At 50.6% G+C, this 21,164-nt stretch overlaps 1 protein-coding gene across 1 annotated transcript in view; it reads right to left on the reverse strand.

The window, feature by feature from the left end:
* Positions 1–21,164, reverse strand: part of ADCY5 (adenylate cyclase 5) — a gene marked incomplete at both ends in the record, with an annotated part of 154,767 nt that overhangs the window by 22,641 nt on the left and 110,962 nt on the right. Inside the window, 5 exons of the mRNA XM_079704355.1 lie at positions 8,052–8,139; positions 11,842–11,939; positions 13,226–13,370; positions 14,302–14,324; positions 19,464–19,604. Of these exons, the coding sequence (XP_079560481.1) occupies positions 8,052–8,139; positions 11,842–11,939; positions 13,226–13,370; positions 14,302–14,324; positions 19,464–19,604 (495 nt within the window). The remainder of the gene's footprint in view (positions 1–8,051; positions 8,140–11,841; positions 11,940–13,225; positions 13,371–14,301; positions 14,325–19,463; positions 19,605–21,164) is intronic.

Genomic DNA, 21,164 nt, shown 5'->3' on the forward strand with positions numbered 1-21,164 from the left:
CTTATAACCAGAATATACACAAAACTCTTACGACTCAACAAGAAAAGACAAATAACCCAATTAAAAAATGGACAAACAGGGAGTTCCCTGGTGGCCTAGTGGTTAGGATTCCAGGCTTTCACTGCCATGGCCCGGTCAGGGAACTGAGATCACACAAGCCACGAGGAGAGGCCAAAAACAAAACAAAACAAAAAAAAAGCCCACAAATACTATGAATAGAGATTTCTCCAAAGAATCTACACAAATGGACAACAAGCACGTGAAAAGATATTTGACATCAACAGTCATCAGGGAAATGCAAACCAAAAACAAAAGCAACCACTTCGCATCCACCAGGATGGCTATAATCAAAAAGTCAGATAGTAACAAGTGCTAGTGAGGATGTAGAGAAATTGGAACCCTTGTACACTGCTGGTGGGAATGTAAAATAGTGCAGCTGCTTTGGAAAACAGCTTTGCAGTTCCTCAAAATATGACCCAACAATTATACTCTTAGGTACATACCCAAGAGAACAGAAAACACAAGTCCATACAAAACCTTGTACACAAATGTTCATAGCAATATTATTAATAACAGCCTGGAAGTGGAAACTACCCAAATATCCATCAACTAATGAAGGAAGAAACAAAATGTGGTATATCTACACGATGGAATATTACTTGGCCATAAAAAGGAATAAAGCACTGTCAGATAGGACATCGTGAACAAACCTTGAAATATGCTAAGTGAAAGAAGCCAATCTCAAAAGGCCACATAGTGTATGATTCCATTTATACAAAATGTCCAGAACAGGCTCATTCATAGAAGCAGGAAGTAGATTTGAGGTTGCTAGGAGCTGTGGGGAACAGGGAATGAGGAGTGACTACTGAAAGGTATGGGGCTTCTTCTGGGGATGATGGCAATGCTCTGGAATTAGTGGTGATAGTTGCAGAACTTTATGAATATAGTAAAAACTACCGAGTTATAATTTTATAACCTTTATAAAGGTGAATTTTATGGTATGTGAATTATATCTCAATAAAGCACTTATTAAAAAAAATCCCGCTCAGCTTCTTACTGTGTGATCCTGGGGAAGTCATCAAGGGTTCTGAGTTTCCTTATTGGTAAACAGGGAATATCTACCTTCCAGGGTGGTAGATTTTCCAGGGTGGTTATGAAATGATGCATTTGAAAGTGCTTTGAAAGCTGTTAAATTCAATAGAAAATTTACTTAATATTTGCATTTTAAAGAGCTAGGTTGCCGATAAGAACAAAAGTCCTTGTTTCTCAGCAAAGGAATTTTTGGTTTCACAGCTGTGGAAAGTGTTTTGGCACTAGCATGAGGATCTTACTCTGAAATGGTATGACAGGTGGCTTCTAATCTTTGCCTGCTTAAAATTTTGCCATTTAATCCCCCCATCCCCCGTGTTGCTTAAACCATTTCAGTCCCGATCACCCTATGCATCAATAGAACGGCTTCTTTCATCGCCAGTGTAATGACTTGATTTAGACAAAACTTATTAGAAGATGGTAAAGCCTTTATAGAAGGTGGTTGGGGAACAGTATATGCACACAGGCTTCCTGGTGAACCTGGGACCAGAAGCCCCACAGGGGCCACCCACAGAAGAACTGCAGGCTATTAAACAAAATCCAACCTGGAATACTGCAGCTCAGGGGTCTCCAACCCCCGGCCTGTTAGGAACCGGGCCACACAGCAGGAGGTGAGCGGCAGGCGGGCAAGCAAAGCTTCATCAGCCGCTCCCCATCGCTCGCATTACCGCCTGAGCCAAACCCCACCCCACCCCACCCCCATCCCGTCCGTGGAAAAATTGTCTTCCACGAAACCAGTCCCTGGTGCCAAAAAGGTTGGGGACCGCTGCCACAGCTCTAACATCTAATGAGTGATTATCTCAATGCATTGCCTTTTTACAAGCCATTTTCCCTTGTCACCCTTTCAAAAGACCTGCTCTTGACTTAAAGTCTCAGCAGAAACCCAGGAATTGCTGCCTTTTTGAAGTCTCCAGAAGATTTGACATCCTGCCCTGGCACTGGTTTATAGAGTATCTCATCTCCTGTAACAAAAAGTTCATCTGTATGTTGACCCCAAATCCCACCTTTACTAACCCTGGTGTGGACAATAAAATTCTTCACCTGGAGTAGAATCTCCTCGCAGGGCTGCTCTACAGCTGCATACAGATCCTGGAGAGCATTTTTATGGAGGGATAATTGTGTCTGTGCAAACCAATTGCTCAGTGCCTGTTCACCATCAGAGCTCAGAAAAAGAATCAATTTTTAAAAAAAGTACCAATCCCAATATGATTAATCCAAATCAATTCAACTTGAAAAATGGGAATGGCGACACAATTAATAAACCATGACTGGGGTGAGGGACAGTTTTGATCCTGGCCTCTCAGGAAGTCTCCAGGCAAATCAATGACCTCCCTGGGGTCCTGGCTCCCTGTCTGTCATGTGGGATCAGGGTATTGCAGGGATGAAAGAAGGTGATGAAATCTGACAGCAAAAAAATGTAAGAAAACAGACTTTCTGACAAGGAGCTAATAAATGAAGCAGCGGCTCCTACTTCAGAAAAATACTTTTAAAGATATGAACACTTCAGAACAAGACAGGAAGATGCTGACCAGTAGTAGACCCTGACTACTGCTCTTATCACCTGGCCTTTCAGTGGTCAACTGGACATATTAACAAAGGCAGCGTCCTGGAGGGGAAGGACTGTGGGCTCTGGAGTCAAGAACCATCTGGGTTTAAACCCCAGCTATACCACTTCTTAGCTCCAGGACCTAGAGAAAGCTGTCTAACCACTTGGAGCCTCATTTTCCTTATCCTCAAAGTGGATATAATAAAAGCCACCTTAAAGGTTTGGGAAACACTGCTCAAGGTGGCATGGCTGGGCTCTGGACCCAAGATGGCTTGACTTAAAAGCCATGGGAGGAACCTAAGATCTCCTTCCTGAGAATGAAGCATTCTCCACCCCCAAACGAACATGTGCCTGACAGCAACCCATCCTCTTCAAGTGGACAAAGTGTGACCCCGAGCCTCTGGAAAGGGGAGTGTGGAGATTCTGAAGTCATCACAAGACAGAAGCCAGCTGGGAGGTGAGAGGTACTGGTTGAGGAGTAGGGCCCTGTTTTAGAAGCTGTGGACAGGAGTCAGGAGGGCGTGGTAGGAAGGAGAGCCGGCAAGGCGGGACTTGGCTAGCTTCAGGCTTCGGGGAGGGGAGAGGAGCCTTTTAGGTGACTGCACAGAGCAGACAAGGGCCTAGAGGAAGCCCTGGTCAGTTTCCAGGAGGTCAGACAATCAGGTCCAGGAGGTCAGTGGGAGACAAGCCAAGAGGGAGCCAAGAGCAGCCTAGAAGATGAAAGAGATTTAAATATACACACACACATGCACGCACACGCACACACACGCGGCCCTATAGCTGAGTTCTCCTTCTGGGCCTATCTGTACCCAATCCTCAAACTGCAGGAAAGCAGAGCTTGGCCTTCTGAGTGAGAACGTGCTAATGAGCCACAGGAGAGAAAGGGGGCCCAGTCAAGTGCGGGGACAGAAGGGAGCCACTCTCTTCCACCCACTTGGGCGGTGGCAGCAAAAGTGCTGGCACTGTCAGGGGCAGGCCTGAGCTGCCTCACAGGATGAGGGGCAGAAGCCACAGGGGGACTGACAGAGCAGTCAGAGCTGGCCAAGGAGGGAAGGGGCTGCACGCAGGAGACGCGAGTGAGCTCGCCATCCCTGGAGCTGACACGGCAGAGGCTGGCCAAGGAGGGAAGGGGCTGCACGCAGGAGACGTGAGCGAGCTTGCCATCCCTGGAGCTGACACAGCAGAGGCTGGCCCACCTCTTGCAGGGTTATGCAAAGGGGTTCCGGCCTCAGGAGGGTGTCTGGGCTGCCTCACTGTTCGGGCCCCTACCAATCTGAGATTCTCTGAGTTTGGGGACCACATGTGACGGCAAGAAGGGATTTAGCACGGTTTTCTCTGATGAAAGCAGCTCTGGAGCCCAGATGAGCACCGATGCCAAGGGAAGGAAGGAGTGGTGTGTGCAGATGTTCAGACTGGCCCTCTAAGACAGCTTCACCAGAAGGACAGGCTCAGGGGATGATCCTTAGGACAAGGCATCTCAGAGACAAAGGGGATCCAGAGGCCAGCTGATGCCGAAAAGCGAGACCAGGACTGTGGGACAAGATGAAGACCAAGGCACAAAATCACCCTCACTGAGAAATCTAAGTGTGTGTGTGTGTGTGACCTGGGCCAAGCTGTGTCAGGAAAAGATCATACAGGCCCAAGATGAAAAAAACAATCAGAGCCTTCGGTGAGCAGTACATTTCAGAAAAACAGAAAGGACCCAGGAATTGCTCCCTGACAGACAGCTAAGATGACTACATTGACTAACTCAGACCACACTTTCTTCATGTTTCTCTCTTCAAAAAGGATAAAATATGGATGATTTAAGAAAGTAAGTCCAAGTTGTTTTGGGGAACTGGAAAAGTAAATGAAACAGAGAAAGAGACCATGTCCGACAGAACCGCTTGGCTTTGGATCTGTGGAGCCCATAGCAGGCAGGGGTAATTTAGGAACTGCTGTATCTCATCGGAAAGCCACTAGCCATGATTTCTGAGAAATCGTGGAAATCAGATGAAAATTGTCTGAGTTCTGGCAAATCTTTTCACAGGGAAAAACAGAATGACACTGGAAATTCCAGTCCAGTCAGCTTCACAGCAGTACCTGAAAAGGTGATACAATCAACTTTCAGTCAGTCGGCCTGCAGGCAGTGTGGCAGGAGAAGGGGGGCCAGGCCGCCCTGCTGCAGAGATGCCAAAAGGGAGACTTACCCCGTTCACATTTTACTATGCAGTTAATCCACAACGCAAAGAGGAAAGAAGGCTGATTATTAACTGGAAGAGGAGTTCATGCTACAAACAATTGCTCAGGTCGGGGTCTACTTTCCAGAAAGTGGACAAATGCTGAGACAATGGCTTCTCAGAGGCTGTGAGAGAAGCACACAGCTAGGAGCCCAAGATGGGTATTAGTGTCTCTTCAACTCTTGGTCCAGATGAGCAGGTTTCAGGCTTGGTAAGTCAGAGAGCACTTCTTTTCTCAACAAACTCCTTACAGAAGCTCTACATCTGCAAGATGGAAGAAGCAGGCTCCTCTGGTGGAAGGGTGTGGGGAGGTGGGCAGCATGGAGTCGGGGCAGGGAGGGGAGTGTTCCATCCACCGGCCTCCCCCTTAGGAAACTGAGGCCTCAGAGCCGTCAGAAAGATCACTGGGCTGGATGAAGGAATTGAGAACAAGATTATTGACTGTGACACTGATTACAAAATAGGTAGATTCTATAAAACACAAGGAGGCAGGAATGACTTTTATAAATGATCTCTAACAGTGGCAAAAAGAATTCACTAGACCAAGGAACTAACTTAAAATGGCCAGTGCGGGCAGGGCCCGTCCCTCCCCTCCCCACCTCCTCCCCCTCTGCTTCCTCCTCTTCTCCCACCAGCAGATACACACGCAAGTCAGGGAACACAAAACAAATGAAGTCCATGAAGCTCAGGTTCACCAACGCAGCTAACAGAAAAGAGAGAAGCTCGGTTCCAGTTTAAAAATTGTAAACAACAGATAGCTTTGATTCTGATTTGAATAGCCTAATTAAGTGCCTCCGATGAACAAACAAAACAATGACTTTGCCTCAGTTTATAACTTAAGATTCTCTTTGAGCGTTCAGCAAAAGAATGTTTAAGAGGGCCTTTTAGCTACGGTATGCTTTTTTTTAGTTGTTTTATTGCGGTAAGATATATATAACAAAAATTTGCCAATATAACCATTTTTAAGTGTACAATTCAGTGGCATGAATTGCCTGCACAAGGTTGTGAAACCATCACTGCTATTTATTTCCAAAACCCTTTCATCACTCCAAACGGAAGCTCTGTACCCAATAAGCAATAACTCTCCACTCCCCCTCCCCCAGCCCAGGCTATCCTATAGTCTACTTTTTGTCTCTATGAATTTGTCTAGAGTAGATATTTCATATAACTGGAATCATACAATATATGCCCTTTTGTGTCTGGCTTCTTTCACTTAGTGCAATGTCTTCAAGGTTCATCCATGTCGGAGCATGTGTCAGAATCTCAGTCCTTTTTATGGTAGAACAATATTCCATTGTATAGACATAGCACTTTTGTTTATTCATTCATCTGTTAATGCAGTGGTCCCCAACCTTTTTGGCACCAGGGACCGCTTTCGTGGAAGACAATTCTTCCACGGACGGGGTGGGGGGGGATTGTTCAGGAGCTAATGCAAGCGAGGGTTCAGGCGGTACTGCGAGCGATGGGGAGCCGCAGATGAAGCTTCGCTGTCTCACCAGCCACTCACCTCCTGCTGTTTGGCCTGGTTCCTAACGGGCCATGGATGTCCGAGGCCCGGGGGGTGGGGACCCCTTTGTTAATGGATACCTGAGTTTTTTTCCACCTTTTGGCTCTTGTGAATGTACGGCGTGCTTTTATAGCCATGAGAGGGAAGAAAGTGGGACTGTCCACTGGGGGAAAAGCAGGCTGGGGTGCCTGACAACGTCAAGACCAAAAGGCAAGAGGGACTGAACACAGAGCAGGAGGGAGGTCATAGCCTTGAGGAAGGAGCTGGTGGAGAGGCAGGGAGCCAGGATTAACCCCTACAATGCAGCGAAGGAACTGGCTGAGCACACTGCTCAACTTGCCGAGTGACCCTGGCCGGTCCTGCCCCTCTCTGGGCATCCACTTCTGCACCTGCTCAGGGGCACACTGCAGCACACCAGATGCTTCTAAGGTCCTTCCAGTTGTGACAATCAGTCCACCAAGATCTTGACCATCAGATGATTAAGCAGTTTAGAGCCTAATGAAGGACTCTATTTGGAGGATGGAGCCAGAAAGGGGACTTTGGAGATGACAAAGGTCCAATCCCCCAGGAAGGAGAACACGGTGCCCACCGCAGAGGGTGTAGGGAGTGCTGGCAGGGCCTGGGCCCCCCAGGGGCTTGGCTCCAAGTGAGTGTCAGGGAGGAGCAGAGAAATGGTTACAGCAGAAGCTAGAGAGGGCTTGTCTCTGCTGGGACAGAGAGGTTTCTGGAACCAGGCTGGCCCCACCAGGGAATTCTTTTGTGTGTTTTTTTTTTTTTTGATGTGGACCATTTTTTAAGTCTTTATTGAATTTTTGTTACAATATTGCTTCTGTTATATGTTTTGGTTTTTTGGCCGTGAGGCACGTGGGATCTCAGCTCCCGGACCAGGAATCAAACCCGCACCATCCCACGCCCCTGCCCCCCCAACCCCGCCCGGCATTGGAAGGCAAAGTCCCACCACTGGACTGCCAGGGAAGGCCCATGGGAATTCTTAAACCAGTGGCGAAGGAACTGAGGAAGAGGCTTGGTGGGCAAGGCAAACAGGAACCTGAGTGATTTCTACAACAGACCCTAATGACCTGTGGTCAGGTCCCCTTGAAGGACACAGCTTGGGTGGCGACACAGCATGCCTAAGAGGCGGCGTGGGAGAAAAACACAGAACAGGGTCTCATGCCCATGCTACTAGCTGTGTGGCCCTGTCTGAAACAATGAACCACTCTGGGTCTCCCTCTCATCTATATGATGGGCAGCTCAAAAGCCATAATCTCTACGGCCTCCCTCCAGGGCCATTTCCAGGGCACATTGGAACAGAGAAGGGGTGTCGAGAGGGAGCCCTTTCACACTCATTCTTTCAGCAAATGTTTATTGACCATTGCTCTGTGCCAGGCATTGTGCTACGTGCCCTTCCTTTGGCCTACCTGATACCCAGGGGACAGACAGAAGAGACAGCAACAGTATCTTCTTGCAGAGATTTGCAAAGGCTAACTGAAACAGCCAGTACAAATAAGGCTCCTCAGACAAACTACGCCCCCTGCAGTCTGGCTTGCTGCGAATGCCAATCAAGAGTTGTGATCCAGCATCAGGTGCCTGGATCCCAGGTGGGACTCTCCAGCCCCTGGGAGGGGCCCTATCAGTGGGCTGGGAAGGGAGGGAAGAAGGTGACTGGGGTTCAAGTATAAGCTGGACTCACCTTCAAGCAGGAGTAGATCACGGACACAAATACCACCAAGGTCAGCAGCAGGAAACAGGTCAGGTAGAAACTCAACATGAACACGGAGCTGGAAGGAGAGAGGAGGTGGGGAATTCTGGGGCCCTGAGAGGCCCCGCGAAGGAAGCAGAATTTGCTCCATTTCTCCTGCACCTCCTGCCCAGTCTTGGGTGCCTGGCCCCTGACTCACTGAGGAGGGATTACTGAGACTTATGAACCGATGCGGGACCTGCCTCCATAACGGTCTGGCTCCTGCCCTTCCTCCTGGTCTTGCCATTTTCTGGGGGAGCATAGTCCACACAGGAGCCAAATGAAGAACGGGGTGACACCTGCCCAATATTTTGCCTAATTCTTAGCTATCCATAGACTCAGTTCATTTAGCCTGGAAGGGTCCATTTTAAAAATCACCTGGCTGTTCCCTCTAGGTAGTCACTTATGGCCTGGCAAGTAACTCTGAAGGCTGAACACTGGTTTGATAAACGGCCATCATTTATAGAAATGCATTTGTCAACAGCCCAACCAGCTACTCTGAGAAACAGCAGTGACATGTCCCTTTGGAGGGCAGAGTCTCTAAACCCTGTCCCCTTCCTACTGCCAGGCCACACAAGTCCCGTTCAGTTTCTGTTCCCCTATTCCCACCCAGCTCCACAACAACCGTATAAACTGCAAGGATCTCCTGCTGCGTCTCCTCACAGAGGCACATCACAGGTGAGCTCAATGTTCACAAAGGGCTAGTGTCCTCGGGCGGGCGAAAGAACTGCAAGTGAGTTTCCATCCGGAGCCTGCCGTGGCCCTCCTGGGGCAGGGGCTGGTCGAGGCACAGCACTCCCTACCAACCACAGGAGGCCCCAGAAACTCCTTCTCCCTTTCAGGGAGTGAGACAGCCTGACATGACAGGTGTTGCCAGCAGGTTAAAGGCAAGTGGAGGACATAAGAAGGCAGGTGAAGGCCTCTAGGGAGGCATCTTTGTTCCAGGCTCCCCCAGAAGCCAGCACTTAGCTGCCTGAAACAAACAGAACAGGGGAGAGAACTCTCTTCAGAGGGAAAGAAAGACCTTTAAAGTAGCTTTTAAGGCTTCCCTGGAGAGAGGACCGCCAGAGAACGACCTCCATCCATGCCTTAGCAGCTCCGAGCTGTGGCCAGAGGAGGGAGTGAAGCTACTGCGGGCAGAGCAGGGACCTGGAATAACCCAGCCCCAAGCCACGCTACAGAAAGAAAGAAGCAGCAAAAAGGCAGGATTATGCACCCAAGAGAAGGGGGCTCTCAGTTGCAATGGGACGGAAAGTCTAGGTTGCTTATTATACCTATAGCTCCATTTCAATACAGAAAATGAGTCCTATGCCAGTAAAGACCCACAATCCCACCAGCTCTACATGGTCTCAGTGCAGGGGGCAATGGACATTAACTGCATAACCAGGGTGCAGCTGGCTGCCAGTGTCTGGTTTTCACCTGTAGTATCCTGACAGGGTCATAGCAGACACAAACGCAAGGGCCATCTCTTCAACGATAAGTGCCATTAAAAATAAAAGGCATTGAGTAATAAGACATGCCGACGTCATGTACCTCCTGATATGATGCCCTGAGAAAGACACATGACTTCTGTGGGATTCTTGTGAAAAATACATAACCTCCATCTAATCATGAAAAAGCATCAGACGAATCCAATTTGAGAGATTCTACACATTAATTAGCCAGTACTTATCAGAAGTGCCAAGGCCATGAGAGATAAGGCCAAGGAAGCATCACAGATTGGAGGGGACTAAGGAGATACAGCAGCTAAATCCAGTGTGGGGTCCTGGCCCAGCTCTTGGAACACAAAAAGGACATTTGGGGGAATGCTGATGAAATTAGAATACAGCCTACAGATTCGTTCATATATCATTACAGTGTTATTTCCTGATTTTGATTACTGCAGTTATATAAGTTGTCAATAGTAGGGGAAACTGGATGAAGGATGCGCAGAAACTCTCCGTAGTACTTTTGTAACCTTTCTCTAAGTCTATAATTATTTCAAAATGAAAAACAGAAGGTGTTGGAGTGAGGGGACTCTTCCAGATTAAGTTAGATTTATGAGACATAACCAAATGCATCCAGTGGATCTTGAGTAGATCCTGGCTATGAATAAACTAAGAGTAGAAGACATTTAGGCGGACAATTTGGGAGATTTGAATACAGACTTGGTATCAGATGATTGTAGAGGAACTGGGGTTAGTTTTGTTTGGTACATAAAGCATTGTGGTTAAGAAGCAAAATGCCATTAAAACAGGTGTATATTGGTGTTCAGGTGCAAAATGTCCTTGTGTCTAAAATTTACCTTAAAAAATCAGAAATACACCTGAAACTAACACAACATTCTAAATCAACTATACTTCAACTAAAAAAATCAGAAAAAGATAGATTAAAAATTCTTGCAAAATATTAACAATTGTTCTGGGACTCCCCTGGTGGTGTACTGGTTAAGAATCCATCTGCCGAACTTCCCTAGTGGCGCAGTGGTTGAGAGTCTGCCTGCCGATGCAGGGGACACGGGTTCGTGCCCTGGACCGGGAAGATCCCACATGCCACAGAGCGGCTAGGCCCGTGAGCCATGGCCGCTGAGCCTGCACGTCCGCAGCCTGTGCTCCACAACAGGAGAGACCACAACAGTGAGAAGACCGTGTACCGCAAAAAAAAAAAAAAAAGAAAGAAAGAATCCACCTGCCAATGCAGAGGACACAGGTTCAAGCCCTGGTCCGGGAAGATCCCACATGCCGTGGAGCAACTAAGCCCGTGCACCACAACTACTGAGCCTGCGCTCTAGAACCTGAGAGCCACAACTACTGAGCCCACATGCCACAACTACTGAAGCCCGTGCGCCTGGAGCCCATGCTCTGCAACAAGAGAAGCCACCGCAATGAGGAGCCTGCGCACTGCAACAAAGAGTAGCCCCTGCTTGCCGCAACTAGAGAAAGCCCCCTGCACGCAGCAACGAAGACCCAACACAGCCAAAAATAAATAAATAAATAAATAAATTTTTTAAAAAAAGAACAATTGTTCTATCTAGGGGATGAGTGTTGATTATATTAATTACGTTTCTGTATGTCTGAAATATTGCATAATAAAAAGTAAAAAAATATGTGTATATATATATGTGCATGTATATATGGAGTGGTTAAATACATACATACATGGAGTGGTTATCTTTCTCACTTAGCCGTGACCCTACCGTGAATGACTACCTAACAAACACTTCATGTCCAACAGCCCATTTCAGAGTGGTCCCCTTGGAAGCCACAGGCCTCTCTCAGTGACACAGCCAGTCCTCAGAAGATTTCAGGAACACCTCTTAGAGAAAAGTCTTCAGAATCTGAAATCCATTCTTTGAAATATCTGGAGTAGCATAAAACCCTTATTTTTTAAAGATATACTGTTTTTTTGCAAGAACCAAAAGTCACGCAGAAACCAGCTTGGTGAATACTTTGGGTGACTCAATGGGCAACAGTGGTCTGTGTTAAAATGGGATGAGAGGATGAAGTGGAGAGAAGGGGTCTCCCATGCACTGGGCAGTACCCAGACAGAAGTTTTCCACCTGCAATGAGCACATGGCCTACCCATCATGGGGGAGGCAGACTCTTGGCTTCCTGGTCTCACTGAGGACAAGACTGTAAACTTTTCTCCCTGCCTAAGTAAACTCAGCTCAGACTCCCGCCTCTGCTCTCCTACCTGACCTCCCCTGCCACCCCTGGAGCCCCTGCAGCCAGAGGAGGGAGCCCGGGAGGGATGGGGTACTTACTGGGGCACAATGGTGATCTGGACAAAGCAGATGAAGAGGAAGACGAGCGAGGCACATGCCACGTAGGCACCGAATCGGTCATCCACCTGCTTGGAGTACTGAGAGGACATGGGCAGGGTGAGTGGGTGGAGGCACCTGGCCCTGTCTGCTCCAGCCCCCCTCCACCCCAGACACACCCGGGACAGCACGCTCCCAAGACTTGGAAGACCCAGTCGAGAACCAGCCCTAGCCTTAGCTCTCAAGAAACCAGTCCACTCACTATATGGTGGTGCCTGTGGGGAGGGCCGTTGAATTATGTTAAACCAGAAACTCTGCAGGCTGGGGCACCATGAGAATAATTCATAATGATCATGGCTCACATTCCTGAGCACCAACTACATGCCAGAACACGTGCTGGGGCTTGCAACCATCACTGCGCAGCCTCACAAGAGGACCAGGAAATAGGCACAGGACTGCTGCTGTTTCTACGTCAGAGATGAGCAAGCTGAGGAGCAGAGAGGTCACTCGACTTGTCCAGTGTCACAGAGCTCATCTCCAAGGTCCTGACTCCCAGGCCCCACCCTTCCCATGACACCAACCAGCTGCACAAATAGCCGTGCTGGCAGAGTCACCCAGAGAGGGTAATCCATGAGTCAGTTCCATTTACGCTGGTAAACAGACTAAGTTCCCTTCCCATAATTCTTCCCTCCTGATTAAGCGTGCCTCATTTGACCACGGCATGAGTTCACAGGAGCCCATGTTGACGGAACACAAGGGAGACCCTGTGACATCTAGCAAAGACCCTCGACCAGGGTCTCGTTCTGGCTCTGTCACTACTTCACTGGGTGGCCTAGAGCAAGTCACCCAGATACTCTAAGCTTTACTTTCTCAGTCACAATTTAAGGAGATAGGACAAAGAGCTCCTGACTGCCCCTTCCAACTCTAATGCTTTGAGTTTCCAGTGTGCCAAAAGCAGCTGGATGGTCCATTGGGAACTATAATCATAATAATAATAATAACAATAGCATAAAAATAATACAAATAGCAATGTTTATTGAACATCTACTATGTGGCAGGTACTGTTTCATGTGTTTTACATACATGGATGTGTTTAATCCTCACTATGACACGATGAGGTAGGTATGTTAAAAATCCCCATTTCCCAGATAAGGAAACTGAGACACAAAGAAATTAAGATGTATCCTTTTCCACCAAGAAAGTCTCCCTAAAACCCCCATTTCCTGGGTAGGGCAGCATCAGAGCTGGGAAATGGAAGTGACAAGAAGGAGCTCTTTCCAGGGCGGAGACAGCGGGGGGAGCCGTCCTGTTGCCTCCTTCCCCTCCCCTTGGTCCTGGTTCTGCACCGGGGTCGGGGTCGGGGGTGGTCCCCCCCAGGGTGCTGTACCTTCTTCTCTAAGTCAGGCTCCCTGAAGGTCAAGAGGAACTTGCGAACGTGCTCAGATCGTAGCCTGTCGATGCTCCTGGCGTCAATGGCACGGCCCAGAAATTCATCCACTTCATCCTCGGGGTTCGCACTTTCCTGGGCGTTCCTGGGGAGCAACGGGCGCAGACACAAGACAGGCTGACCACCAGGGGGCGCCTCTAGGGGGCCGGCTCAGCCCGTGCACCTGGACCCATCAGAGGGGCTTGATCAGCTCTAATAAGGGGTGGGGAAGCTGGGATTGACACCAGGATGGCCAGAAGCCCAAGTACTCACATGCGCAGAAAACTGCCCAAGGCTCAGACCCGCGGGCTGGGGAGGGGGGTGCCTCACTGACAATAAGGATTTTCTAACCCTATTGATGTATTATTAAATGATAATGATAATATGAATTATTCTCAAGGGTTTTTCTCCTACAGGTAACAGTCTCTGCTCTTCACTCTCTAGCTGTACTGTCATCCTGAATTGAAGGCTGAGACCAGGAGGCAAGACATCTGCTGCAGGGCCTGGGAGCCACCTGGCTGCTCTCGCCTGGCCCAGGGGACTCTCTGGGAAGCACGTTTCACAATCTTTGGGTGCTGAACTAAACACTCTACTTGTAGAGTGGAGCCCAGTCCTCGAGTGGGATTTCTGACAGCCCCTGAGACTGGGGAGTGGAGGAGAGAGACAGGCACATTCCTTCAGGGTGCTGGGACGTGACCAGGTGCTGGCGACTAATGTGCAAAGCCTGCACCTTCCTGGGAGCCGCATGTGTGTGTGTGCGCACGCACATGCATGCGCTGAGTGTAGTTGTGTGTGCATACGTGTGTGTGCGCGTGGAGTGGAGATTATAAATGGGGGACGCCCAGGCCCAGCCTCTCTGCCGGGGGCCTGGGCTCCTCCACTGCTCGTCTCTCAGGTGCAGTGGGCTCTGTTCACTCCCAGCCAAGACTGCGAGACCTGGGCTCATTCTCCACGGAGTATGGAAACTGAGCTCCAGGCAGATTTGGAGACATTCCCCGGGCCGAGGGAGCTGAAGTGAAGAAGGACAGGTTACTCACTTGTCCTTGGGATCTTCAAAGCCCTAAAAGAGAGGGACGGAGAGAGGAGGAGAGGAGGATGAGAACCAAGGGGATGAAAACGGGGAGGCTGCAGCTCATCCCCTCTCCACAGTTCACCAGGAGCTTGGACACAGAGAACACTGTCACTCAGTCATCCCCTCCTTCCTTCATTTGGCAAATATAGCTGGGTTTGGGACAGGCTCCGTGCTAGATGCTGGGGGCGCACTGTGATTTTACTTCATCCACTGGCAAAATCCATGAGTCTAAGCTCTTCATGTCCCCATACCCAATTCCTTGTCATTCCCCAAACCTTCCTTCACCGTCCTCCTGGCCCCTGGGCTTGGTGGGTCCCCTCCCAATTCTGCGACTTACTCAGATGGAAATAAGAGAATCCGCCAGGCCGATCAATCCCCACACGCCTGTGCACACCTGTGCACACACACAGCTCATGCACACTCACTGCCCCCCCAACTCCCGCCAAGCACATATAAAATCTCCTGGGACTTTACAAGTTTTGAGCTTAAGAAAACTAAACTCTGGTTACCTGCAACAGCTTTTCTGGTATCTGAGAACCAATGTGTTCTTATAAGGCTGGAGCTGGCTGGGGACCCAGGAGGTGAGGAACCTGCCTGCCCCGGTTTGATTACTGTTCTGATGTTCACACACACAGGGCAGGCGTGAGGGTGGGAAGGGCCCTTACTGGTTGCCAAACTCAAGGCCCTACCTAGAGTTCATCTATAAAGGACAGAAGTGTGTCAGGGTCTGACCAACTGGGGCAGAATGGAGGGAGGGGCCCCTAAAATGGGAAGGGGTGGGATCTGGGAGGCAGTGGGGGAGGCACAGGCACCCCAGGACAGGCGGCTTCAGGTTGCCAGGACAAGGACAGAGGGTGGCCTCTTGTCCCTGTGGCCCAGCATGGAACACGCTGCTCGGCAGCCAGGGGGCTTGGCAAATGTCAGGGGAACCCAAACCCCAAATGAACACAGCTCTCCTCATTCCCACTGAGGAGTGGGGTTTATGATGCTCTCCGCGAGTCGGAGCTGCCAGGCTCCGAAATAGACGTGGGGCCCATGGGCACTGAGGTGCTGTCTATTCTCCTCACCAGCTCAGGGCTCCCAGGGGCCTTGGCAGCCCCTAGTGCCACATCCAAGCGCCCAGCCATGGGCTCTGAGCTCCTCCTGGGCTGCCCAGTGGTTGTCTTCTTTTCTCCTCGTCCTCTGAGAATCACCAAGCCCTCGGTCCAGGCTGCAGGGCCCCGCCCACCTCACTGTCCCCACTCGAGGCTAGAGGAGTTGGGGTCTCTCATGTGAGTGCCCCTTCTGGGGGCAGGCAGGATCTCTAGGGCACAAGCTTGAGTGGGCAGCGGAGAGTCCGGACAGGCCAGTCTCTGCAGACCATGGCGAGGGGCTGGCCCGCTGATCTCCACCACAGGGGCCGGCAACGATTTTACTCAGAGGACATCCAAGCCATATTATGCCTACGCTGGTGTCTACAGCTCGGAACTATACCTGAAACATGTCTAATGAACCTCTCTCTGACTTCCTCCAGTGCTCCTTTGGTGGTTTGCAGGGGCTGGTGCTGGGAACCAGGTCTGCTCTAGGCTCCCTGGGTGCCGGGCTGGGGTGGTGAACTGACCGCAGTCAGGGAACGCTTTGGTGGATAAACCATGGTAAAGGGCCTTTAAGAACACAGGCCAATAAATAAATAAATAAATAAATAAATAAATAAATTTTTAAAATGGGCTTCCCTGGTGGCGCAGTGGTTGAGAGTCTGCCTGCCGATGCAGGGGACGCGGGTTCGTGCCCCGGTCCGGGAAGATCCCACATGCCGCGGAGCGGCTGGGCCCGTGAGCCATGGCCACTGAGCCTGCGCGTCCAGAGCCTGTGCTCCGCAGCGGGAGAGGCCACAACAGTGAGAGGCCCGCGTAATGCAAAAAAATAAATAAATAAATAAATAAATAAATAAAAGAACACAGGCCAGCAGACTGGGTTCCAGTCCCCCGACCTGCTTTCTAGTCCTAGGACAACGGTCCTCAGCCGGCAAGGAGGACACTCAGATGGGTTCCTGCCATTGTGCCTCAGCACTTCTGGGGAGCAGCTCAGCTCAGTGTTTCTGTTTGGTCCCCGAGTCCTCTCCTTCTGACCTACAGCAAGAGCAGAGGCCGTGGGCCCCTCTGCTCGTCCGCACTGAGGTGCAGACTCTGGTTTGCACGCCTACCCTGGCGAAGCTGCTGTGGGGAACACTTGGGCCCAGCCTGCCGCCTCTGGAGAATGCACAGCTTACCCGGGCCTGGTTAGTGAGCAGGAGTCCACATACGATCTCCCGTCAACCTTTTTATTAATAAAGAACCTTAGAGGACATCCCTGGTGGCACAGTGGTTAAGAATCTGCCTGCCAATGCAGGGGACACGAGTTCGAGCGCTGGTCTGGGAAGATCCCACAGGCCGCAGAGCAACTAAGCCCATGAGCCACAGCTACTGAGCCTGTGCTCTAGAGCCCGTGAGCCACAACTACTGAGCCCGTGTGCCACAACTACTGAAGCCTGCGCACCTAGAGCCCGTGCTCCACAACAAGAGAAGCCACTGCAATGAGAAGCCCGCACACCACAACAAAGAGTAGCCCCCGCTCGCTGCGACTAGAGAAAGCCTGCCAGCAGCAACGAAGACCCAACGCAACCAAAAAATTAATTAATTAATTAATTAATTTTAAAAATACATAAAAATAAAAATAATTTTTAAAAAAAAGAACCTTAGAGACCTTACAACACTCATGCCTAAATCAGCACAGCTCATTACTACATCTTAAAAGCTGAGTAAAAGTTGGAACAAGATTTAAAGAAATAAACTGCTGACTACGAGTTACTCCCCTCTAACTGCTCTCAGTCACTGCTTAATCCAATCCCCTCCCCTCCACTGCATCTTTAGTGGAAGTTGGGGTAGAAGCTTTCTTTTTGCATGTCTTTCCCAAGGGTTTCTGGGTGAGTTTAACACCAAAAGCCAATGGTGTGCCTGGCGGCTGCCAGATCCTGTCCCATCCCTGGCCTAGACACTGGGCAGGCAGGGGCCCAGGGGATGGTACTTTGATGCTGGCCCCTCGGGTGACTCTGCCCAGCAAGGACGGGGATGGGGAGCCTCTTCTCTCCCTCTACAGGGGTGTCCCCGAGCCTTCTGATCACTTTCCATTCCTTCCCCACTGGGCAAAGCAACCAACACCACGGAGGAGCCTTTCCGACAGCCAGTCTCCCGTGAGACTGTTTCCCCAGTTACAGCCCTTCTGCTAATTCTTCCAAGGTTTCTTGTCCTAACAATGATTAATGTCTGCCAAATCGGTGCTTATAGTCCAAACTGCCCCCTTGGAGACTCTGAAATACCTAGAGTCCACCTACACCAAATATCACTAAAGAAAAAAACGTTCCGAAGATTTTAAACAGAGAACGTACCAGCAGGCACCCTTCTTGCCTGCTGGTGGTGCTTCCTCTCCACCTCTGTCCTGCCCATCTTTTATTCCCTGCTCTCCCTCATCTTCTGCTCCCCCCACCATCTCCCCCTTACCCTCTCTGTCCTCCCGCTCTGGCCTTGCTGCTCCCCCGTCCTCCTCTTTCCTCCCACCTGGATGACAGCCTCCCTCCTTGCACCCTGCTCTCAGTCTCCCCCTTTTCCTCTCACTCCCTCTCTCACCTCTTGGCCGTCCTGGTCATGTGGGTACGGAGTCCACAGGAGATGATTCAAGAACTGGGGTGAGAACAGGGGGGATCCAGCAACTGCTCTTTGCTTTGGGGAGGGGCCTGGAGGGAGCGGGAGTGGTGCCTGGAGCCCTGGGTGGCAGTGACCAGGCCTGGGACGTCTAAGTTCAAAGCCCTGGGGCAAGGCTGACCTTTCCCACTCTTCATCGCTTAGGACCCTGGTGTCCTGCAAGTTGTTTCTTTACCACCAAAAGCGAAAATGGTGATCTTGACTCAATTCACTTTTTTCTTCTGTACATTTTCCTTAAACCTTTGTCAGCTGCTATTTGCTAGCTGGCAAGGAGCAGAATGACTGGTCCCTAGCCTGTCCCCTCCCTCAGACCCCTGGATCTGTCTGCCGACTCAGCTGGACTCCCATGGAGTCTCTCGCTAATCCCTGCTGCTGCAGCTTAAACCCAGTCTGATCCACAGGCCCCCAACGTGGGGATCCTAGTGTCGGCATGCCCCCCATTCCTCTACCGGGATCTGTGGGAACTCAGTGGACACACACACACACACACACACACACACGGCTTCCTCACCCATCCCTCCCTCAGAGTGGGCAACTCCTGCCTGGGTACCAGGCTGCCCTTGACCTGAGGAGTGTGCTCAGATGCAGAAGCCAAGATCTCAGATGAAAAGAAAGAAAACATTGCTGCTGCAAACTGACATCTTGTCATCCCTCATTCTCTTCTTCCCACTCTCTGAAGTCTTCTTTCTAGCATTACTGATAGAACCCAGGCAGGGCATCCTGAATTAGCCTGACCCTGCTGTGTGCAGGGTGGCTGAGGGTGTCTGTCCTCTGAGGCCGGCAGGGTCCCTTGAGATGGAAGCAGCACCCCTACCACCGCCTCTGCTCACTCAGCCTGCATGCTCCCACAGAAAGACTGGAATTAGCAGGGCGTTTCTCAGCACAGAGGGCAAAAAGACCATCACCTGGCACTTGCCAAAAAGCACTGGGATGGTTTCTGAGCGACTGGGCCAGAAGATGTGTTTCAACTGCCTGGGGAATGCAACAGATGCTCGAAGGTATCTGACAAGCCTGTGCCCACCCAACTCCCCAGGGCTCCCCAGACAGTGCCAAGAGGCCCTGGAGGCTCTGTTTTGACCCTGAGTCCAGCCAGATGGGTCTGCTTCCAGCCTACACCAGCAAGGTCTGCCAAGGGGGAGGAAAGAAGGGGCTTCACCGCTCTGCTCCAAAGCCAAATCCGGCATGCCAAGAGACGGTGGGGCCCACGGAGAAAGCCCAGGGCCGGAAGTCAGGCGCTCTGTCTCCTGGTCCAAGGAGGGTTGGACCAGGAAGGTGAGCCCCCTTCCAACGATTCCTTCTGTGGCTCTCCAGATTCCCTGGGTAACAGGAGGGGCCTGGCCCAGTCCTCACACCCACAGAAGGCCCTAGCCCTGGAGAGTGCGGCCCACACACCGCCCTGCCAGCTACTCACCATCCGTTTCATCTCCTTGGACACCTGGTTGCCACCCAGGTGGTTGTAGAAGGGGCGCTCAGCCCCCCAGTGTGGTGGGTTGTGCCCGATCGAATTGGTTCTCTGGCGATTCATCTTGGCAATCATGGCCTTCTCTTCTTTCTGGGAGAGCAACATAGATGCATCAGCCTGTGGGCAGGGCCCATCAGGTGAGCCCAAGTAGGGAGTCTCTCATTCCTCCCAGGTGCCTGGCCAGGTAGGGGTTAAGGCAGTACCTCCCTCCCTTCTCTGCACAGCCCAGAGCCCTGAGGTCTGCCAAGATCCTAAAGCTCACCCAAGAAAGCACCTTAAATCCCTCCAAACTCCCCAACGCCAGCCCTGGCTGGGAGCTGGGAGCCTCAGGTGGGAGCAGCAGAACAGGATGACGAGGTTTGTCTTGTTAGAAAGCCAAGGGGCATGGGAACATCTGTCGCTGGCATAGAATTCTAGATGTGGGCAGAGCCTGGGTCTGAAAGTGCTTGGGGGGTGATGGACGGAGAGGAAACATGAGATTCCAATTTCCATCCCCAAACAGGCATGTTCTAGCAGAGCGGGTAGTAGGACAGGCCCTGCAGCTTCTGGAGGTTTGGGTCATTAGAACGTCAGATTCAAGGGCTGATGCGCATTGCACAAATCCACCAACGGGGCCTCAGCCAGCTCTCCATGTGCCAACCACAACCTATCTGTCCATCCACCCAAATAAGCTCGAGGTGGAGGGTTGGAGAGGCCCTGGGGGGACCTGGGTGGCCTTCCCTTCAACTCCCTCCCTGAGCCTGGGAAGGGAGCCGGTCAGATCAGAAGCAGAGGGGAGGGGACACAGCCTGCTTCAGCAGACACTGCCCTGGGTCGGGGCTGGAGGGGTGGGGGGTTTCCTTTGCTGTCTCCATTTCATCTTTTCTGAACCACTTGTCAAGCTAGAAGAATCAAGACCCAGAGAACCCAGGGCAGAGGGTAACCCTTCAGCCTGGGCGGGACAGGAAGGTGAGGCTAGAGGCGCTATGGGCCCAGCAGAGAGGAGGAGTGTGGGAGGGGGCCTGGGAGGATTTCGGTTCATTTATACTCCAGCCAAACAACAAGCAAATGCTTTAAAATGAGTCAATTAAGCCACTAAGTGCTTTCCCCAGAGTACCTAAACCCTCCCATCCCTCTTTCCGGATGTCTGTGGCAGGGCCTGATACCGCTCCCTCAGAGGCACCCCGTAGCCAGGTCCTGTGTGCTGGGATGTGCTTCTGTGGAGGGTGAGGTGTCCCTCTGATGTCCCTCTCAGGGTGGACACCTGCCTCAAAGAGCTCTGCCCACCTTGAAAAATCTACTTTTGCTGTCTCCAAGACTTTCTCTGAACTTTTCTCGCAGCTTAATTTTGTCTTCAGTCTAATTCCTTAGGAAAGAAACAGGGAAGCTTTTCTCTATCAAAGGGCTCTGACCAATAAGTAAATTCAATTGAAAGATTTATAAGTAAAAGGCATTTTAATCTAAGGAAAAATGTAAAATATAAAATGTTCTCCTCGTTTGCTTTAAAAATTAAGAACATGGAACGTGACACTATTAAAAATAGAACACTGAAGTCTGCTAATACTTCAGTTTTATATTTTGGCAAGTGTGGGCTGAGACAAAAGAAGGAAGAAGAAAGACTGGAAAGTGCAAGAGGGGAAAAGACAGAGTTTCAAGAAACAGAGGTTATAT

This window comes from Hyperoodon ampullatus (assembly GCF_949752795.1).
Source record: "Hyperoodon ampullatus genome assembly, chromosome: 5".
In the NCBI taxonomy this organism is placed as follows: Eukaryota; Metazoa; Chordata; class Mammalia; order Artiodactyla; family Ziphiidae; genus Hyperoodon; species Hyperoodon ampullatus.